The 18,488-nt window shown below is 40.3% G+C and overlaps 2 protein-coding genes across 2 annotated transcripts; one reads left to right on the top strand and one right to left on the bottom strand.

The window, feature by feature from the left end:
- The first annotated feature begins 253 nt into the window (after positions 1–253).
- LOC120549668 (antimicrobial peptide NK-lysin-like) lies at positions 254–2,485 on the top strand. Its single transcript, XM_039786732.1, has 5 exons — positions 254–367; positions 448–533; positions 1,019–1,096; positions 1,201–1,355; positions 2,333–2,485. The coding sequence occupies exons 1-5, from the start codon at positions 319–321 to the stop codon at positions 2,406–2,408; spliced, it is 444 nt and encodes a 147-aa protein (XP_039642666.1). The 5' UTR covers positions 254–318; the 3' UTR covers positions 2,409–2,485.
- A 1,381-nt stretch (positions 2,486–3,866) lies between these two features.
- tonsl (tonsoku-like, DNA repair protein) lies at positions 3,867–17,251 on the bottom strand. Its single transcript, XM_039786731.1, has 28 exons — positions 16,943–17,251; positions 16,757–16,852; positions 15,975–16,117; positions 15,663–15,846; positions 15,415–15,544; positions 15,052–15,223; positions 14,811–14,925; positions 14,543–14,694; positions 14,264–14,416; positions 13,825–13,950; positions 13,418–13,613; positions 13,259–13,314; positions 13,058–13,147; positions 12,630–12,702; positions 12,379–12,542; positions 11,634–11,757; positions 11,303–11,544; positions 10,311–10,794; positions 10,020–10,222; positions 9,369–9,475; positions 9,062–9,218; positions 8,610–8,688; positions 8,218–8,525; positions 6,547–6,718; positions 6,003–6,178; positions 5,791–5,864; positions 5,242–5,375; positions 3,867–4,471 (listed from the first exon to the last, which is right to left on the bottom strand). Exons 1-28 carry the CDS (start codon positions 16,965–16,967, stop codon positions 4,272–4,274), a joined length of 4,335 nt encoding a protein of 1,444 aa, XP_039642665.1. The 5' UTR covers positions 16,968–17,251; the 3' UTR covers positions 3,867–4,271.
- Positions 17,252–18,488: the final 1,237 nt, after the last annotated feature.

Genomic DNA, 18,488 nt, shown 5'->3' on the forward strand with positions numbered 1-18,488 from the left:
TAAGGTCTGCCTGTCCAGCTTGTTGAGTCCCTGAGTTTTGGCTTGAGTACAAAATGTCCTTGCCAAAGAGTGAGTGCATTGACGGGAAAATATTTGAGTCAAGATGAGTTGGTGGGGGTGTGAAGAAGGTTTTTGTGACGGTGGTCTCCACAAAACCACATGAGAGTTTGTGCATGCTGTTGATGGTGTGGTATGAATTTCAGTCTGTGGGAGCATGCATGAGTGTTGTTGTGAAGCCCCTTCCCTCTGCTGTGTATAAAAGGTGTGTTATCACCAGACACACACACACACACACACACTAGGAGATCACCGCCAGCAATGGAAACATCTTCAGTCCTCCTTGTGTGCATTCTGGTGACATGTTCAGGTGTGCTGTTTTTTGATTGTATAACATTGTCTTTATCATGGAAGCTGTTGTTTAACATTTTCTGTTTTGTCTCTTCACAGTCTGGACAGTCCACGGTGGAAGCTTCGAGGTCAGCATTGATGACCAGGAGCAGGTGGACGTGGATATTTCTGTGAAGGCCAGCAAGGTAACGTAAACACGTTGATGGTCCAGCATTCAACACTAAACTTGACTTTGGGCTTGACCCAACCCTAACCAATCAAACCTTTAACCCTGACTTTATTTCTGATTCTAACCTAAACCCAACCTGAATAAACTCAGGCTCATGATCAGTGGTGGCAGTAGTGCTTAGATCTTTAGCTTAAGTAAAAGTACCCGAGCAAGAAGTAAATACAGAAACAGAATTTACTTAAAGTTTCAAAAGTTAAAGTATTCGTTCTGCAGAAAATGGCTTGTGGCTCATATAGTATTAGCCTACTTCAAATTTTGACAAATACATTAATACACACTTAAAATGTCCCAATATGCACTTACGAATAATGTGTTCCTAATAAAACCATTTATTAGTTGTTTAGTTACTGTTTATTTAACATTTTTCCATGACATTAAGTGTTATTTTCAGAAGTCATCCCTTTGCTAAGTATTAAAAATATGTGCCACTTTTATCTGCAGCTTCCAGGTGTGTGCTGGGCGTGCAACTGGGCTTTAAAGAAGGTGAAGAAACAAGTTGGACGTAACGGCACTGTGGAGGTAAAAGAAAATCTTAATGACTGACATCTGAGTGAGCAGTATGATCTAGTTGGTGATGCATTGTGTTATGATCAATAATGATAATTTCATTTCTACTCTTACAGAAACTGACTTCAATGTTAAATTCCATCTGCGACCAAATTGGCCTCTTAAAATCTCTGTGCCGCAAGTTTGTGAAGACACACCTACCAGAACTAGTTGAGGAGCTCACGACCACTGATGATGTGAGAACGATCTGTGTCAATGCTGGAGCCTGCAAGTGAGTTACCAGCCCGCCATTATATCATCCAACTAACAATATAACCTTAAATAGTGTCTCCAGAAAGGCCTTCCACACATTTCATTATTCAGATATTATTACAACTCAGGGACGAATCCTCTTTCTTTCAACACAAAGAAACTACAAGTTTTACTTGAGTATTTCAGAGGAAAATATTGAACTTTTTACTCCGCTACATTTATCTGACAGCTAGACATATGATCAGTTTATTACACATGACACTGTTATAGATTAAACTACACAACAAAGTATGAGGTAGTTAGGTTTCACATCGACCAACTACAACATTAAACCACTTACATATTAACATTTATAACAATTATGGATGCACCGATTCAACTTTTTCAGTCCCGATACCGATGCCTGGGCTTTGTGTATCTGTCGATACCCGATACCGATCCAATACCATTGTTGAATTAATAATAAACTTTATACCTTCCACCTTATACCTTCCTTCCACTATGTGGAAAAGACTAAAAGCACCAGACTTTCCTAACTAAACATTACTTTCCTAACTAAGACAAAATAACATAGATGTAATGTATTGAATTCTTATTTATTTGTACACTCAACTCTTCCAGCATGCGACACACATGCAACAGGGGGGAGAAAAACTAACAAAACTGGATCGCCACGTGGATCTGTTCATTTTTCCGATCCCCGATCCAGCTATTTTGTCAATATTGGGACCGCTATCCGATCTTAATGTTGGATCGGTGCACCGTTAATAACAATGACAGGGCCATTCTTCAAATGAGTATGTTTAATACTTTACATACATTATATTGGTAAGTAACATTTTGAATGCAGGACTTTGACTTGCAATGGAGTATTTTCACAGTGTGGTATGCAACTTTTAGTAAGGAAATTACTGAATACAACTTCCACCACTGATTCTCCATTACATTTGAGAATTATTTTGACCTTTGCCTGATTTTCTTACGTACTCTCTTCAGGCCAAAGGAGTTGTTGGACCTGCACTTGTATCAAATGGACGAGGAGTCATCAATTGAAATGAATGAATATCCCTGATATTGTATACATGGACAACAATTAAGGTGCACTTAATTTGTAAGAAAAACATAAACCACAATTGTTTCAAAAATCAATCAAGAATCTCTTTCAGCTTTCTTTTTGTCTTTACTTTGTGTTGCAGTTTTCCTTGTATCTTGATATAGTTTGCAATGTCTGTAATGCTATTTTCTATTTCTGTATCTGTGCAAAGATTATATCAATAAATGTTTGCATTTCAAATTGTATGAATATTATTTAGTCAGATGAGACACTGTGTCAGTTTAGTATTGCATCTGCACCCTTAAAAGGGAATCAATCAATATTTGTGAACATGAGCTACTCTCTGTCAAAGCCAGAAACCAGAGAAGTCTCAAACAAGTATAAAGTCTGGAGCTGCTCCATAGACTGATTTTGTGGACCCACAGAATATTTTTCTAGTTTTATACCCAAATGAGCTTTATTCTGCTTTTACTCTGAAAACCATGCCCACCGAAGGGGAAACCAATCAACACTACAAATGACAAAATGTCTGTAGCTAAAAAAGGTTTTTTATAATGTCATATGATTATTTTATCAACCTATCTCTACCAGAGGGGACAAGCTATTAGCTAATATTAGCAAACTGAGGCACTTGCAAACAGAATACTGCATAGCTTTATGATTTATCAACATCCACTTTAACATGTGTCTTACTGCCAACATGGTTTAGCTTAATTTATAGAAATAAAGTTGGCCTAAAACTGACATTTGTGATGACAAATTAATTTTGAAAATGGGCATAGTTTCCCTTTAACCAGTTAAAGTCTCATAACTCCTTTAGTTAACTTTGGTTAACCTGTAGGTCCGCTGCAACTCTCACTTCTTTTAAATCTAAGCTAAAGACCTATCTTTTTGATGTTGCTTTTCTTTAAATAATCTATTTTATTAACTTTAATTTCTTATACTGCACTGTAACTTTTATTCTTATACTGCACTATCAATTTTATTCATGTCTTTTAATGTTTTTAATTTGTTTATTAATGTTTTTAAATTGTTTTCTAACTGCTCTTTAATGTTTTATGTAAAGCACTTTGAATTGCCCTGTTGCTGAAATGTGCTATACAAATAAAGCTGCCTTGCCTAAAGCTGCCTTGGTGATTAACTTGCACATTTCTATGATTCGATAACATTGACACACTTGGCTTTGAAAAAAAAAAAAACTTTCAACATATTACATGAGACGGCCATTAAGCAGGTGACAAGGACATGCAAACCTGCACAAAAAAAGAAAACATGATTGTTATGAGATTCTGTAGACATTCACGTTCCCAGGAGGATGAATCTCTGTGATCTCCTGACTTTTCATCAACTACCATTATTAGTACTTAGTTGTGTTCGATATTGTCAAACAAAAGAGTAAAACGTTAGTTGTTCAGAGGACTTATATGAACCAGGAAGAATCTCTTCATAGAGATAAAAAATAATAGGCCACTGAAAGACAAAAACATCATGAGTCACTTTAATTCTTTTTTACATATCAAATCATACAGTAATTCAGTGGATGCATCATGACACAAACACACTGCTACACATAACAAACTTAAGACTTTCACAGATACACATAAATACAGCGTACAAAATACATGAAACATATAAGCCATTTACACAGTATGTCCGAGGATGCCATGTCACTGTTGGTTCTTTTAGTGCAGGTCGCTCCTTTTGAAGATTTCCTGTAAGTGTACAGCCTCAAGTGATCACTGCTTACTAAACTAAACCTTAAAAGGATAGCACCCTTATTAAAAAAAAGTTCTGTGTTTATGATTTCACATGGCTCAAAATTCAGTCTCAGTGATAAAAGATCTGCAATCGTCACTGAAGTAAATTTTATTCCCCCCCTCTTCATGAGGAGGCTGCAGCAGAGAGCAGGCACTTGCTGTGGCGATCAATGAAGTGTCCATGTGATGGACTGCTGTCCCAGCTCTGCTTTAAGGTCTGCCTGTCCAGCTTGTTGAGTCCCTGAGAGCAAAGACGGAGATCCTTGACCAGCTCTGACAAACCATCCAGACTTGCACTGTCCCACGGACCAGTCACGTCACAACCTGTGGGGGAAGCAACAAGAAGCTTATTTTGGCTCACCCTTGTATTAGGGATTATTTTTATTAATTATAATATTAAAAAGGTCCAATTTGTAATATATTTACTGTAATAAATCCAAAAATCCAGTATTTTGAATTTGTACAGTAACTATTTTAAACACTAGCTGTTTGCACCTTTAAGCACGCCAGTATAAATATAATATACAAATTCAAACTAACTTTAACCAAAACGGAACTGATTTCAACATTGTACAAAAACATTGTATATTGATCCAGGTCATTAGTTATTTTCCTCCTCCTATTCCATGCTTTCTAAATGTATTTAGAAAGGGCAACATCTGGAAATCAAACGTTTTTAAACAATGTCACAAATCAGGATATAAAAAGGACAGTAGAAAATAAAATTAATTTAGTTGCCCACCTCATTCAATCCACAATAGTAACTTCTAGTTTAAATATGTAGTGGCAAAGCTAGATATCACACTGTGCCAATGTAGCAAATCTTACTAGCAAGTTATACTTAACATATTATTCACATTTATAATGGTAATGTGCCACCAAAGGCAAAGCAAGCAAGCATGAATGTATGTAAACAATGTAGGTTTTAAATACTTATTACGCTAATAAATTGGCTCTATAACTATATACAATATATGTTTTATGAGTAAGAAACTGCTTTCAGCCCGTTTATTAGGCCTCAAGGAGGATAAGAAACAGTGAATGTGCACCCCACACACACACACTAACTTTATGAACCATACACATGTACGTACCCTGAAAGTTTAGAAGGGTCAAAGGTCGACAAGCCTCTCTGAGAGAGATCAGGATGTTGTGAAGTCCTGCTGAGGTAACAGACGGATTACCTGATAGGTTCAGACTCACCAGAGTCGGACATGAAGGCAGGCACCTGGAAGGAGAAACCAAAAAGTTCAATAGAGAAATATAATGATAATTCTGAACAGATGTTCACAGACCTTTGGCAGCATGCTTCCAAGACATAATTTCATCATATTTATGATTTGGTGATAATTATGATTGAAATTCTGCATGTTCTCAAAAAGGAATGCACACACACACACACATGCGCGCGCCACACATGCGTGACACACAGCGCATGCACACATGCACACGCACACATGACACACACACATGCACACACACACATGCACACACACACATGCACACACAACACACACACACATGCACACACACACACACACACACACACACACACACACACACACACACACACACACACACACACACACACACACACACACACACACACACACACACACACACACACACACACACACGCTCACCTAGCCAAGGTGGCTACACTGCTGTCTATCAACCCATTTGCAGCCAGACTCAGGTGGGTCAGTGAACACTCGTCCTACGAGGAAAGACAAATTCTTTGCTTGTACTGTAGGTAGAGTTACACTTAAAGCTCTCAATCAATCCACACATGCATGATATTTGTATATTCAATTGTTTGTGTTCAGAGTAAAGAACATGATTTATGTGCGCGTACTTGTGACAGGATTTTGGTGAGGTGTTCCAGCGCCGGGTAATCAGCCGGACCCCTGCGGATGGCAGACAGGTCCAGGTGTGTAAGACTGTGGAGAGGCAGAGTCTTCAACAGCAGCTCAAAGCCAGTGGAACCCAGTGAATTGTGGGATAGACACACTGATTTCAGGTGGCCAGTTCCTGAAAAATAAAAAGGTATTAATTTAGTTATCGCTATACTAATTTTTAAACCCCCAATAATCTTTTTTTCCAAGCTGAAATAGATTCTATGTTGGATCCTGATACAAAATATTGGCTTGTACATAATACTATAATACCATTTGTCTCCATTTCTAGCTAATTAAAAAACACAACATTCCTTGTTAGTTAAAATACAAGGATTTGATTAACAGAGGACACATAAGTTCAGAGCTTTATTGATTCTGCTCATCACTCACTACAAGCTCTAATTTAAAACCTATCAAAGCAAACACACCTTTATCTATCCCATTAACTAACCTAATATCTAAACATCCATGAAGCACACTGACTGCCTGTTAGAGAGCTACCTGTCAGAGCGTTGGCTAGCAGCAGTCGATGCTGCTGTAGGAAGCGAGCAGTGAAGCCACAGGCCTGCAGAGACAGCTTGGCTAACAGAGGGCAGCAGGACAGCAGACAGGACAGGGCCTCGGACACACCATCACCCAGCTGGTTCATACTGAGGTCAAGCTCCTCCAGGCACTGCGAGAGGAAAATGAGCACAAACAGCTATGAGCATGAGAAAGAATTCTCGACAAAATTTAATTTATATTAAACTGATGGCCTGAAAAATGTGCGTTGTCATGTTGTGCATTGTGTTGTTTCGACACTGTGGTTTGCGCGTTTGTGTTTAACACAATGAGGGGTGCGATTTCAGTCTCTAAGCAAGTGTGAAACTGCATTCTTTCTTCAAAACAGCCTTTTGTAATTAGTCATCAAAACCAAAGTGCAATGTGTCATCACAGCACGATCATTGTTACCACTAGTTGACACCCAAGTCAGTTCAACCAAATACTGTTTGGTCCCAGACTAGCCAAACTATCCTAAAGCCTATTGAGAGGCTTTATAACCGTGCCCTAAAAAGTTTACATAAAAAGCCCATTCGATTCCATCACTGTTACATTTAAAATAAACATAAAATCTTAAACTTTGTTAATTTTGTTAATCTTAGATACATAAAGTTGTTTTTTTAAATGTTTGACTGGACTTGCACCTGAGCCACTTTGTAAATTTGTGAACAGGCTGGAATCTTCCAGATCCACAAGAGCTGCTGCATGTGGAGACTGTAAAGTTCCATTTTGTAAAACTTCTTTTGCCCAAAATGTTTTTTCTGTGAAAGGAGCTAATCTGTGGAACTGGCTTCCTACATATATAAAAGACTCTAACTAAACTGTCCACCTTTAAAAAAGCATGGTTTATACAGCAGCAGCAGTGTGATCATGCCATGTGAAATGTATAGCTGTGTGTATGTAAGGTGTGCATCTGTGTGAGTTCGAGTGAATGTGTTTATTTACTACACTTATTTTTATTGCTGCTAACTGGTTCTGGATATTTATTGTATTCACTGTAAAAATTTGACTCCTTTATTATTTTAACTGTTAAAAGCCCTTCTAGGGACAGGTGTTGCGAATTAGCCATGGCTATAAACACTGTGATACAGGCATCGGATTGTTCTTTATGTAATAATCTATGTTTTTTGTATCTGTCCCTATTCAAATAAACAAATAAAAAAAATAAAATAGCAAGAACCAAAAACATTTTTTCACCCACCCTTAAATGTAGAACCATCTGCTTGACTGAGATATCTATTTCTAAGAATCCTGCCCCCAACGCACGTAAAATAAAGCAGCATAGCAGTTTGTTTGTGGTACTGAACTCAACAGCAATACTGCATGTCTTTCCATTATTTTCTATAATCCACAGATCTCACAGTTAATACACAGCTTTGGTGGAGGCAAAATCCCTGCCTGACCAGCTAAGAGTAAAAAAAAAATTTAAAATATGATTTATTGTGATTAAGGGTGAGTGTACACTTCAAAGTTACTATAGTATTAATGTATCTAATTTAAACTAACTACAAATTAAATTTTCACCACTATGTGGATACAAACAGTGACGTTATGGGACCAAATTATCTTTAAAAGGCAACGCTGATGACAGCAGTTGAAACAAAAGCCGACTCGTCCAGCTAGGCCGTTTACCGGAAACGCAGGATGACTCTGTCCCTTTAAGGCATTTACTGCCTTCTCCAGCCCGTCCCCTGTAATGCCATTGGCAGAAATGTCCAGCAGCCGAAGCCGAGGCATGGTGATTGTTGTGGCAACCAACTCAGGGAGAAGGTTGTCATGGAGACGGTTGCCGGAAATATGTAGCTCGGTGAGGCTGGCCTGCAGTTTTAAGGCACGCAGGAGCGGGTTGAGGGAGGAGGGAGCCAAGCTGAGGCCGCACACAGACACAGAGGAGCTCCCATCCTGCACCTCACACAGCCGGGTGACGCGCTTGTTCTCATCTGCAGGGAGACAAAGACATGCTCAATGATGGGTTATCAAAATGTGTATTTCGTTTTTTGTGTGCATTTGTGCGTGTGGCTCACCCACTGCCAGGCTGTTGCAGGCCTTCTTGTAGCGCTCGGGGAGAGGAGGAAGATCCCAGGAGCAAACTTCAGCCAGAACCTACAACAACACAACATCACATCTTAAAGGGGAACTATGCAGTTTTTTTTAGCTTAATTTACCTTAACTGAACAACTTCGGAGTCATTGGAATGGTTATAGGACTTTTTTCAAGTTGAATGGTGGTCGTCTCGCTCCCCCCAGCGCCTGTGAGCGGAAAAACCACCCTTGCAACTTTTGGCCGGCGAGTTGCCAAAAGGAGCTGCCAAATATCTATTCCGAAGCTGTAGGGGAAGCTCTATAGAGAAACCTGCGAGCAAAAAGCGAAATGGCCAAAACTGCATAGCACCCCTTTAATTCTGTCCTGGTGAAAATAAGTAAAAGTAACCTTAAAAAGGCACCTTTCTCAATGCCTGTCCTCAAACTGGCCTCACCTCTTCATTGGTGTGCAGGACAGCCAGCAGCAGGTCCTGGGGCGAAAGCAGAGCACCTTCCTTCTGCAGTGAGAGGCGAGGCAGGAGGCCACATTTCTGGTAGTAACGCTGAGCGGCCTGCTCACACAGCCATGACACAGTGCAGGAGTCTGCCTCACTGGAACACAGTGGAATGAGGATATGTATAAAAAAAACAAAAAAAAACAGGCAAAACACCAGTATGGCCCTTGTTAAAAAAAATAAAGAAACTACAAAATCACTAGTGTCATTCATTCATATAAAAAAATAGTTCCATATATACACCAACCTTTGCGGAACTGGGATGAGGAAAATATCTTCCTGAACTCTGACCCTCATTCTGATTGGTGGAGGCTGTAATGTAGGCATGGGAGAAGCAAAGGTTTGAGCTGGAGCCTGGAATAAATTGAGAAATAAAAAATACATATAAGCGAAACAGATTAGTTTCTTTAAAAAGGGAACTGCACCAAATCCTGAAATTAGATCAAGACTCAGATCTGCAAATCCTGAAACTGTGCAGCCCGACTCATGCAAAGTTATGATGCAAATACACAAACTCAGTTTAGATTCAAGGTACAGCTGAAGATATCAAATCTGCAGCAGTGTCTTAAATGGAACCATCTTCTTGATTGTCTCTCTCTCTCTCATTTACCAGCATATTCATCACTGCCTAAAGTTAATCAAGAAAAAAAAAAGACCGATTCCTGACAAATGATGTTCCACTTATGGCCCCTAGTGATGCTGAGACATTAATAATTGTCTAGCTGCAGTCAACGTTGTCCTAAAATAAGTAATGTGAAATCTCTTTCTCAACTTGAAATGAGTCCTTTTATAGGTACATTACCTTTGTCCAAGGCAAATAATACGCTGCATTTTTCTAGATTTGACTTCATTTGTAACTCATCAGAATAAAAAGCAGGATACAGACATTGTTTCACACCTGTATGTGTATTTGTGGGGGTGGTGGCGTCTCAGGTCTCATGTCGTCATCATCTGTAACTGTGGGGCTGTGTGACCTGTTGACCTCTCGTCTGCCCAACCGGACCATCCCTGGCATCTGAGTCATTTTGACCTGGTGAGGCTTCAGAGTGCCATTCTTCTTCAGAGAGTGACTCCTGCTGGAGCAGGAAGGAACTGCAGAACCTGAAAGAGAAGAAAAGCATAAAGAAGGTCAAACAAGCAAAGACATGTGGAGTAAAATAGAATTAAAGAAAAAAAGTAAAATCATTACCTCTGCAGGTTTCAGCGTATGAATGCCTGTTTTGACTCCTTGCTGCTGAAGACAAGGCAGTGTCCTCCCCTCTCATCCCATTCTGTTCCACTCGAAGCCGCCTCTTCTTCTTCGGCTGGTTTTCCCCCAAATCATCCTCCAGCCACTCATCAGCCAGATACTCATCCTCAGGAACCAGGGCTGATTTGCTGCTGGTAGAAACAGCTGGTGTGCTGGAGAACTGAGGCTGTGACAGACCCTGGAGAAGAGTTTTGGCGCTGCCTAAGCCTCGAATGGCACTGTGGTACTCCTCTTGTACAAAGACAGATGGCGCGGGAGCCTCCCTGACACTTTCTCTACCCGAGTTGGGAATCGGGTTGGCTTCCTTAATTGCGGGGACTTCCTTTTGACTCTGGGCTGCTGGAAAGCTGTGTCGAGGGCGGACGGAACGGAGAGGACTAACCGGGCTGTCATTGTCGCTGTCGTCTGAGGAGCTGCTGTTATTCTATGGAATACATTATACATACAAATGACATACGGCAATTGTAGATGTAAAGAATTAAGTTTCAGAGGCGGGGTTTCCCTAGGGACAACCAAGTTCAAATCAAGACTTTTGAAGGCCCTTTTAATATCACATAGAATGCAATTGAATACTTGTTTCACCAGCCAAAGTATGAAAGTATGGTGGAAAACCAGTAGTACGATATGGCCTACAAGGATTTGGATTATATCACATTATTTTCAGTACATCCCAGAAGTAAAGTATTATATTTCACAATTATTAACAAGACCTGGACTCTTGACGGATGGATTAACCAATTCAAAACTTCCTCGCTACTGTAGCTAGCAGTAGTGACAGTGTTTGCTACAGGATTGAAACAGCCTCTTGCAGAACAATCCACTGTCACAACTTTTAGTTTATAGGTGTTTAAAAAGGTCATAATCAGATACAAAAACATTATTAGTATTTAGTAGTTTTATCTACACATCAATAAGCAATTGGCAGACATTACCCCATAGAGAACAGCAGCCTCTGTTCCTCGGGCTCTGTGCTGCTGTGTCGAGCCGCTGCTCTTCCACCGTCTGGGGCTGCCAGGTACTGCCTTCACCTCGGAGTCCCTGTTGGTCCGAGGCCAGCCTTGGCTGGAGGAACAGCCGCCTCCAGAGGACGACAGCGGCTCTGAGTTCTCAGCATCAAACAGCTGGCTGTCCTGCAGGGCATCGAAAGGCTTGGCTGGGGCCGGAGCAGCAGGAACTGTGTTAGACAGAGATAAGTTGGGAGTGTGAATGGATATTTAAAAGGCAAACCGAGGCTAAACGGTTGGGATGATGTAAGTAGCTCACCTCCCCCTGCGAGCGCCTTCCTCAGCAGTCTCTCTGTAGCGATGCACTCCTGCTTGGTGTCCTGGTCTAACTCTCTGCTGTACGTCCTCTGCCACTGACGCAGGGTGTCCATGGCGGTGTTACCCTGACAGAGGATGGTAAAGCATGATGCACACATACAGATTTATTTTTCTAAGGGATGTGGGGTGAAATAAATATTACCAGGCAGTGATTTTAACCCCTTTTGGAGTGAATATGTCGGTTAGTTTTCACCCCTATCTAGGTAATAAGAAGAGATACAATCACCTGCTATTTTTCAGAAAACGGGTCCAAGTTAGGAAAAGAATAATTACAGGAATTGAATTATCAGAAAGCTTCTTATTATTTTATGTGGAATTTGTATTACTTGGTAAAAATACCAACAGAAATGTTGTGTAAGGATGATATTTATTTACTCAACATTTTAAAGATTTCTGCTCTGTAACTTATAACAAGAAAATGATGGTTACAGGAATCACGTCTATGCCTCCATGACCGGAAAGAAATAATAGGGGAAATTAAAACCATGGAGCAAATGACATTTACGCTAAGAGGGAATTAGATGGAAGATGGAAGAAATGGTTTCACTATACTTGAACTTAAGAAATAATAATTCTATTCATTAAATAAGACATGAATGACACAAAAGTGTCTCTTTTTATGCTATTTTTTCTATTACAGAAGCATCTCCTGTAATTTACCAGGGGCTAAAATGCCACACACACACCTTGGAGTTGCGTTGGGTGACAGAAGCCCCTCGTTCCACCAAGAGTCTTGCAACTTTTAAATTGCCACAGGTGAGGGCATCGTGGAGAGGCGTCACTCCCTCGCATAAGGGACCACCAGGATCATTAACGTTAGCGCCGCGCTCCAGCAGCACCGCTACAACGTCTGCATGATAGAAAGAGAGGATGGAAAAGTTTTTATTTTTTTACAAATACAACTTTGGGTAAATACAGTTAATAAAAAATGAGTTACCATAGTGACCGTGGTTGCAGGCCTCATGAAGAGGAGTCCAACCACAATAGTCTCTGGGGTTCACCGGGTGACCCTGACATACAGACAAGCAGAACATCGTTAATGGCCATACAATCCAGGTTTGTTTTTACACTTTCATCTTCATTAACATCACTTCTTATGAATGATTTAAGCAGAGAAAGTCTCTTCTTGAAATTAAGTGAAATTATGTGTTTTTGAGAAGTAAATAGTTAACAAGCGTAGGCAAGAAGCTTTGTTATTGGACTTCTGCTCAGTATAGTACAGCAAGTTTACTGTTCACTGAGGATTGTATTCTCATCTCTCTGACTTTCATCATGTTTTGTCTTGGTTTTGCTTTTTTGGCCACATTTCTGATTTAAAAAAAACTGCATGTCTTAAAACTAAATTATGAATCTTGTTTTCCTCACCTGTTCCACCAGATACTGGACCTGCTTTAGGTTTCCGTCTATACACGCTCTGTGCAGAGACGTCTCGCCCTTCTCGTTCCTCTTGTTCCACTAAAGCAGGAAAATAGATACAAAAAGAGTGGCGGGTAAAACACTGAAGACATTGGAACACAAAAGATGAGAGGATTGCTAGTGTTAAGGGACAACTAATATATGACTCACCCTTCCTGCCTTCCTCCTTCCTGATACCATCTTTTCGTAACCCTCCAAATCCTCATCTAGAAACCACATGAAGAGTCATGAGACAAACATAGAATGGCTTTGGGAAATGTTAAAATGCATTTGTTTAGAGATATCAGGGGGGCAGAACGCCAGTTCTACCTGAGTCTGAGAGAACGACGTCACTGTCATCCAGAGGTTCACTGTTGTCCATCTCCTCTTCATCCTCCTCACCGTCGCTCCCATCTGGACTCCAGCCCTCCGCAGCACACAGCTCGTGCAGCCTCGCTTCAGTGTCATCAGCCTTCGACGAGCCGAGTCGTCTCTGGGATGCCAGCCAAAGCCTTAACACGCGCTTCTGTTAAGAGAGAAAGTGAGCATTCATACACTGCATCTGTTTTAGACCCTTCCCAAAGTATTGTATTGTTCTTCAACATAGTATATGGATTTGCAGCTCTATAAAAAGGCTAATATGCATGAAAAGGATCATCCTTTTTAAAATCAGTTAAAGTCCAACTTCTTCTTATCAGATTAATTTTCCCAACTTTTAGCTGCTCATTGCAGCTCACCTGTAGTCTGTTCTGCCCAGACTTGTTGGCGCAGTGTGAGGCTGTACTGTAACTGCTGTCTATATCCTCGAAGGCACAGCCGCTCTCCTCCTGAGCTGTTGCGATGTTCAGCCAAGTGCTACACTCCTGACAGAGACACATACAAGTGATTCAATTACATGCAAGATTTATAGTTATAATATTGTAAATTATGTTGGACAGTTTGATAATCCAAACTAAGACCAGCAATCAAATACTAGTAGGCAGCTCATCTTCCAAAATCTTACAGGTGATCAGCTGGTGATTTTGTATATACTTAAACCATTATAATGTATATTATATACATGATTTACCTATAATAAAACCCAAATAATATCACTATAATCATCTCTAAAAAAGAAGAAAAAAACAAAACATAGAAAGATAATGCTGGGTGAAGATCCATGTAGTGCATGTATACCTCAGTTGAGCTGCCCTGTCGTAAAGCCAGCTCCTGTCTATAGTGCTCCACTGCCTTGCTGTGCTGTCTCAGGTCTGTGTAGGTCGCAGCCAGGGACACGTGGATGACAGCCAGCTCCCTGGCAGGCTTTCCCAACGCCTCAGCGCCCTTTAGCTGCACCACATAGACAACAGAGCTTAAAACAATTCATTCTTTTATGTGATACACTCAGATTGGAGAGGAGCATAAAAGGCAGTGAATATTGGGTGCTACAGTAAACATAAAAAAAACAATCTTTACCTGAGCTAGATATGCATCCAGAGCTTTGCTGTAGCAGCCAACCTTACAGTAAAGGTCCCCCAGCTGCTCTGCCAGCCCCACGGCCTGATGGGAGCTGAGTCTTTTGCCCTGATCCTCCCCCAACTCTTCCTCCAATTTACAGCCCTGGTCCGCTATACAATTTAAACAAATCACACCAACAGCTAAGCTATCTCGGTGAAAACAATTATTTTAACTAAATACAAATAAGCAACAAGACTGAGTGGATAAAACAAACTTGCTCTTTCACCATATTTGAAAACTTTCTTCACTGCCTGCCTGTCCAGTGGCTGCTGGGAACCCAGTAAAACGGCTTTCTTCAGAGATCGTCTAGCTGCTACGAAATCACCCAGAGACAGCTGCACCTGTAGAGAAATGTCATCGAGACGCACAAATTACAAAACGTACAGCCACAATAACCAAAAAGGGGTCAGTTGGTTGAATGCAATTCTTTTTTTTTTGCTATGGCTTTCTCTAGAATGAGTTCCTACCTTGCCAATGCAGTGAAAGCACTCGCTCTCACTGAACTTGTCTTTGATCTTCCTCGCACACTCTTTGGCCTGTTCAAGGCAGCGCACGGCATTAGACAGTTGACCATGACGGAAGTAGATGTTGCCCAGGTTAAAGTTTGCACGGTAGAGATCCTCCAGCAGCTGACTCTTCCTTTACAGGATAAGAATGGAGAAAGCACAATTAACAATACTTTATGATAATCTTTTTATAGACACATACTGTAAGTCCCTATTGTTACTCGGCCAGTGAACAGTAAGACTGTAGAAAAGATTCCTGAAAAATTCCCATCTTCCTAACTGAGTTTTTACATTATAATAAAGTATAATTTAGGATGCTCTCACTCTGCAATAAAGACACTTCGTCGGATGAACTCGCTGCAACGTTTGGGCTCCCCCAGGTGATCACAGACCAGACCAAGATTGAGGAAGAGACGTGCCTTCATCTCACTAATCTCTCGCCCTGGCACAGTCCCTGGAGGTAAGAACAAAGTAAAATGTAAGAACAAACAAATAATACAAAAAGCACAGGCACGAGATAATTAAATATGCTCCATAAAATTCTTGAGGATGTAAAAAAGCACATAGCAGACCTTCTAGACGGTCATCCACAATGGCCAGGCTCTTCCTGAAGGCGTCATCTGCTTGCTCCAAACTGTTCCTCGATTGGTCTGATTCATAACGGAAGAGGTAGGTACGACCAATAGTGGCCAGTGCCCTTTGCTCCTCAGCATGATCTCTGACAGAGCGAGCCAGGTCCAAGTGACATCGCTGGTGCTAAAGAAGAAAAAAATACATAAAAACCCTTACATTTTTCACTGATGTAAAGATTTTAAAGAATTGGTTTAATGGCCACAAAAGCTTGCAATGCAGCCATTTCTAATAATGCAGACCAATTTACTTACTTTCAACGCAGCCTCAATGTTTCCCATCTCTGCGTAGCACTCCCCTATCTTACGATGGGCCACAGCTCGTCCAATCACATCGTTTAGAACCTCAGAGAGAGACAACTCCTGCTGGTGTTCTGTAATGGCAGCCTCATAATCACCTGAGATACACACAAAAATAGGAAGGAGGATGGATGAGTAGATTTAGAATATTCAGTAATCCAGAAACCACACTTTACATTACTGGAAACAATTAGATGGGTTTTTGTGATAAGTGCAGAGACCGAACAACTAGTAACTCCAAACTGAGGGTTGAATCAATAAGGAGGCAGCAGCAGAACAAGGAGACAGCTGTTTGTAGGACTGTGAACCTTCAGATGTATGCAGAAGCTCAAAGTTGCTGATTGAAAACTACTTAAAACTCACCAGCATGGTCCTTATTATGTGAAGTCATTGTGAATAAATTAATGTATAGCTTGTAAATGCACACAGGCTGAGTTTGCAAGTCACGTTTATTGAAATCACATCTTTATATTTCACAAAATGATGAGTTACTCTGTATAATCTAGATGATCACTACTATCTATTGTTTAAAAACTTCTAATCTGTGTCCTTATGTACGTCTGTATATGCCACGTCCTTATCCCTATCTTGTATAAGACAAATGCTTCTGCACAGATTCCTATTAATTACATATTCGACAGTAGTTTCAATAGTGTGACCAGCTACAAGATGTAAATTAGTGCAGTTAGACCACGTTAATGCTTTCAACCCCGATGGTCGCCATATGAACCACTTACCATTTCTGGACAGCAGCTCTCCTAGCTGATTGCAGATGTTTGCTTCCTCTCTTAAGTTGTTGCTGTTCTGCGCTTTGCTCTTAGCTTTCTGCAGCTCTGCAGAGTAATCAAACATTTTTTACACATCATCCTCTACCAGCTTAAACAATTAAAACAAATCATAAAGCAAGTGAACGTGAAACTCACGTTTAATCTCCCGGGAGGAACTCATCTTGATTTAGCACTGATGGGCAACAGCTATGTTAGCTAACATACAGCTGGGAGTAAATAACAACGCAGCGCGCTTCACTTTAGCTTAGCGGTAATTGCCAAATCATAAATGAACAAATCAGTCATTTTCACTGATAGTCTTTTCTGATCCATTGATGTCCTCGCTGTCATTTACGTAACCGATCGTGTTCAATGTCTCATCAAATAGCGCTACACAGTCATGATTTCAGTAAACATCTCTTTGCTTTAGCTAGCTATCAGTAAACTTTACATTGCCCCGCCAGTACTGCGCGAGCCAATGACTTCAGTGCATCAGTAATGAAGCGTATTTTACCCTGACGTTAGCCTGTCAGGCGCAAACCCCGCCTCGCTCACTGGGATTAAAAGCTGATTAAAAGGTCATGTGTTCAACCATGACCATGGCTAGAATTTAGCACTTAAGCATAACGTATGTGATTTGTTGGCGTTTTTGTGGACAATGTATAGCATGAGAACAGACTGCACCTATCTTTCTGACAGACTAAACTCAGGGCAACAGATTAACTTTTAAAATGTCTACCGTTACCGGGTAACGCCACAGCGTGACGTAGTTCTACATAGAAACGTTAGTGAAGGGTTAGCTCAGGTGAAACTCATACCTTTTTGTTAAAACTAGTTGTAGTATATGCACTCAAATGATTCAAATACCACACTCAAAGCTATAGTACATAGAAGTTTATCAAAGTAAGGATACAGAAGTAACAAACAGCACAAGAGCTCATGTTGATGAGTAGCTACTGGTCTGACTCTACTGTATGTGGGCCAACTCAAGTCAATCAGGTCAAAAAGATAGATGAGGTAAGAGTCCTTAGGTGCTGATCTACTTTTGGTGGAAATGTTCAGATCTAAACCCTATGTCACATTGGCACGTTGATTAAGTATTGAGGAGAACTGAACTGTTGCTGTAGCAAGGGAGATAATGATTTTTGTTTTGTTATAAAGAAATTTAAAGGTAATAGGTTAGGAGCCCATTCCTGCCAGGGGGAAAAAAAATCTAAAAGAATTTGAAATGGAAAAAAAATATTACAATAGCCTACCTCATAATAATGACAGAATAGGAAGTCAGATAATGAAATATCTCATAATTATTAGAAATCAATCAATATATGTTAGTTGGCTTATTTGAGCTTATCCCAGATCTATTGGAATTGGTTTATATGTGGGCTTAAATGTAGTACAGAAGATATGTTCCAAGCAGAAACAGCCTCCAGGGAGCGCTGGCAAGTTTATTTTTTTAGATGTGCCTCTCACTGTATCTTAGTCACAATTGCTAAATAACCAAGATTTAAGGGATCCCTATCAAAAATGTTTGTTTATGTTAATGAATGTAAAGATACGCGCTCCACTTCTTCTTCTATGAAATGAAGACAAATTAACACAAACTGAAACTGTCTTCTGCAGAAAATGTTACTTACCATTAAATAATGTAAATGCTAATAATAAGTAAATATTATTTAGCATTAAATAATATTTTCTGCAGAAG

Source organism: Perca fluviatilis, chromosome 20, assembly GCF_010015445.1.
Source record: "Perca fluviatilis chromosome 20, GENO_Pfluv_1.0, whole genome shotgun sequence".
Taxonomy (NCBI): Eukaryota; Metazoa; Chordata; class Actinopteri; order Perciformes; family Percidae; genus Perca; species Perca fluviatilis.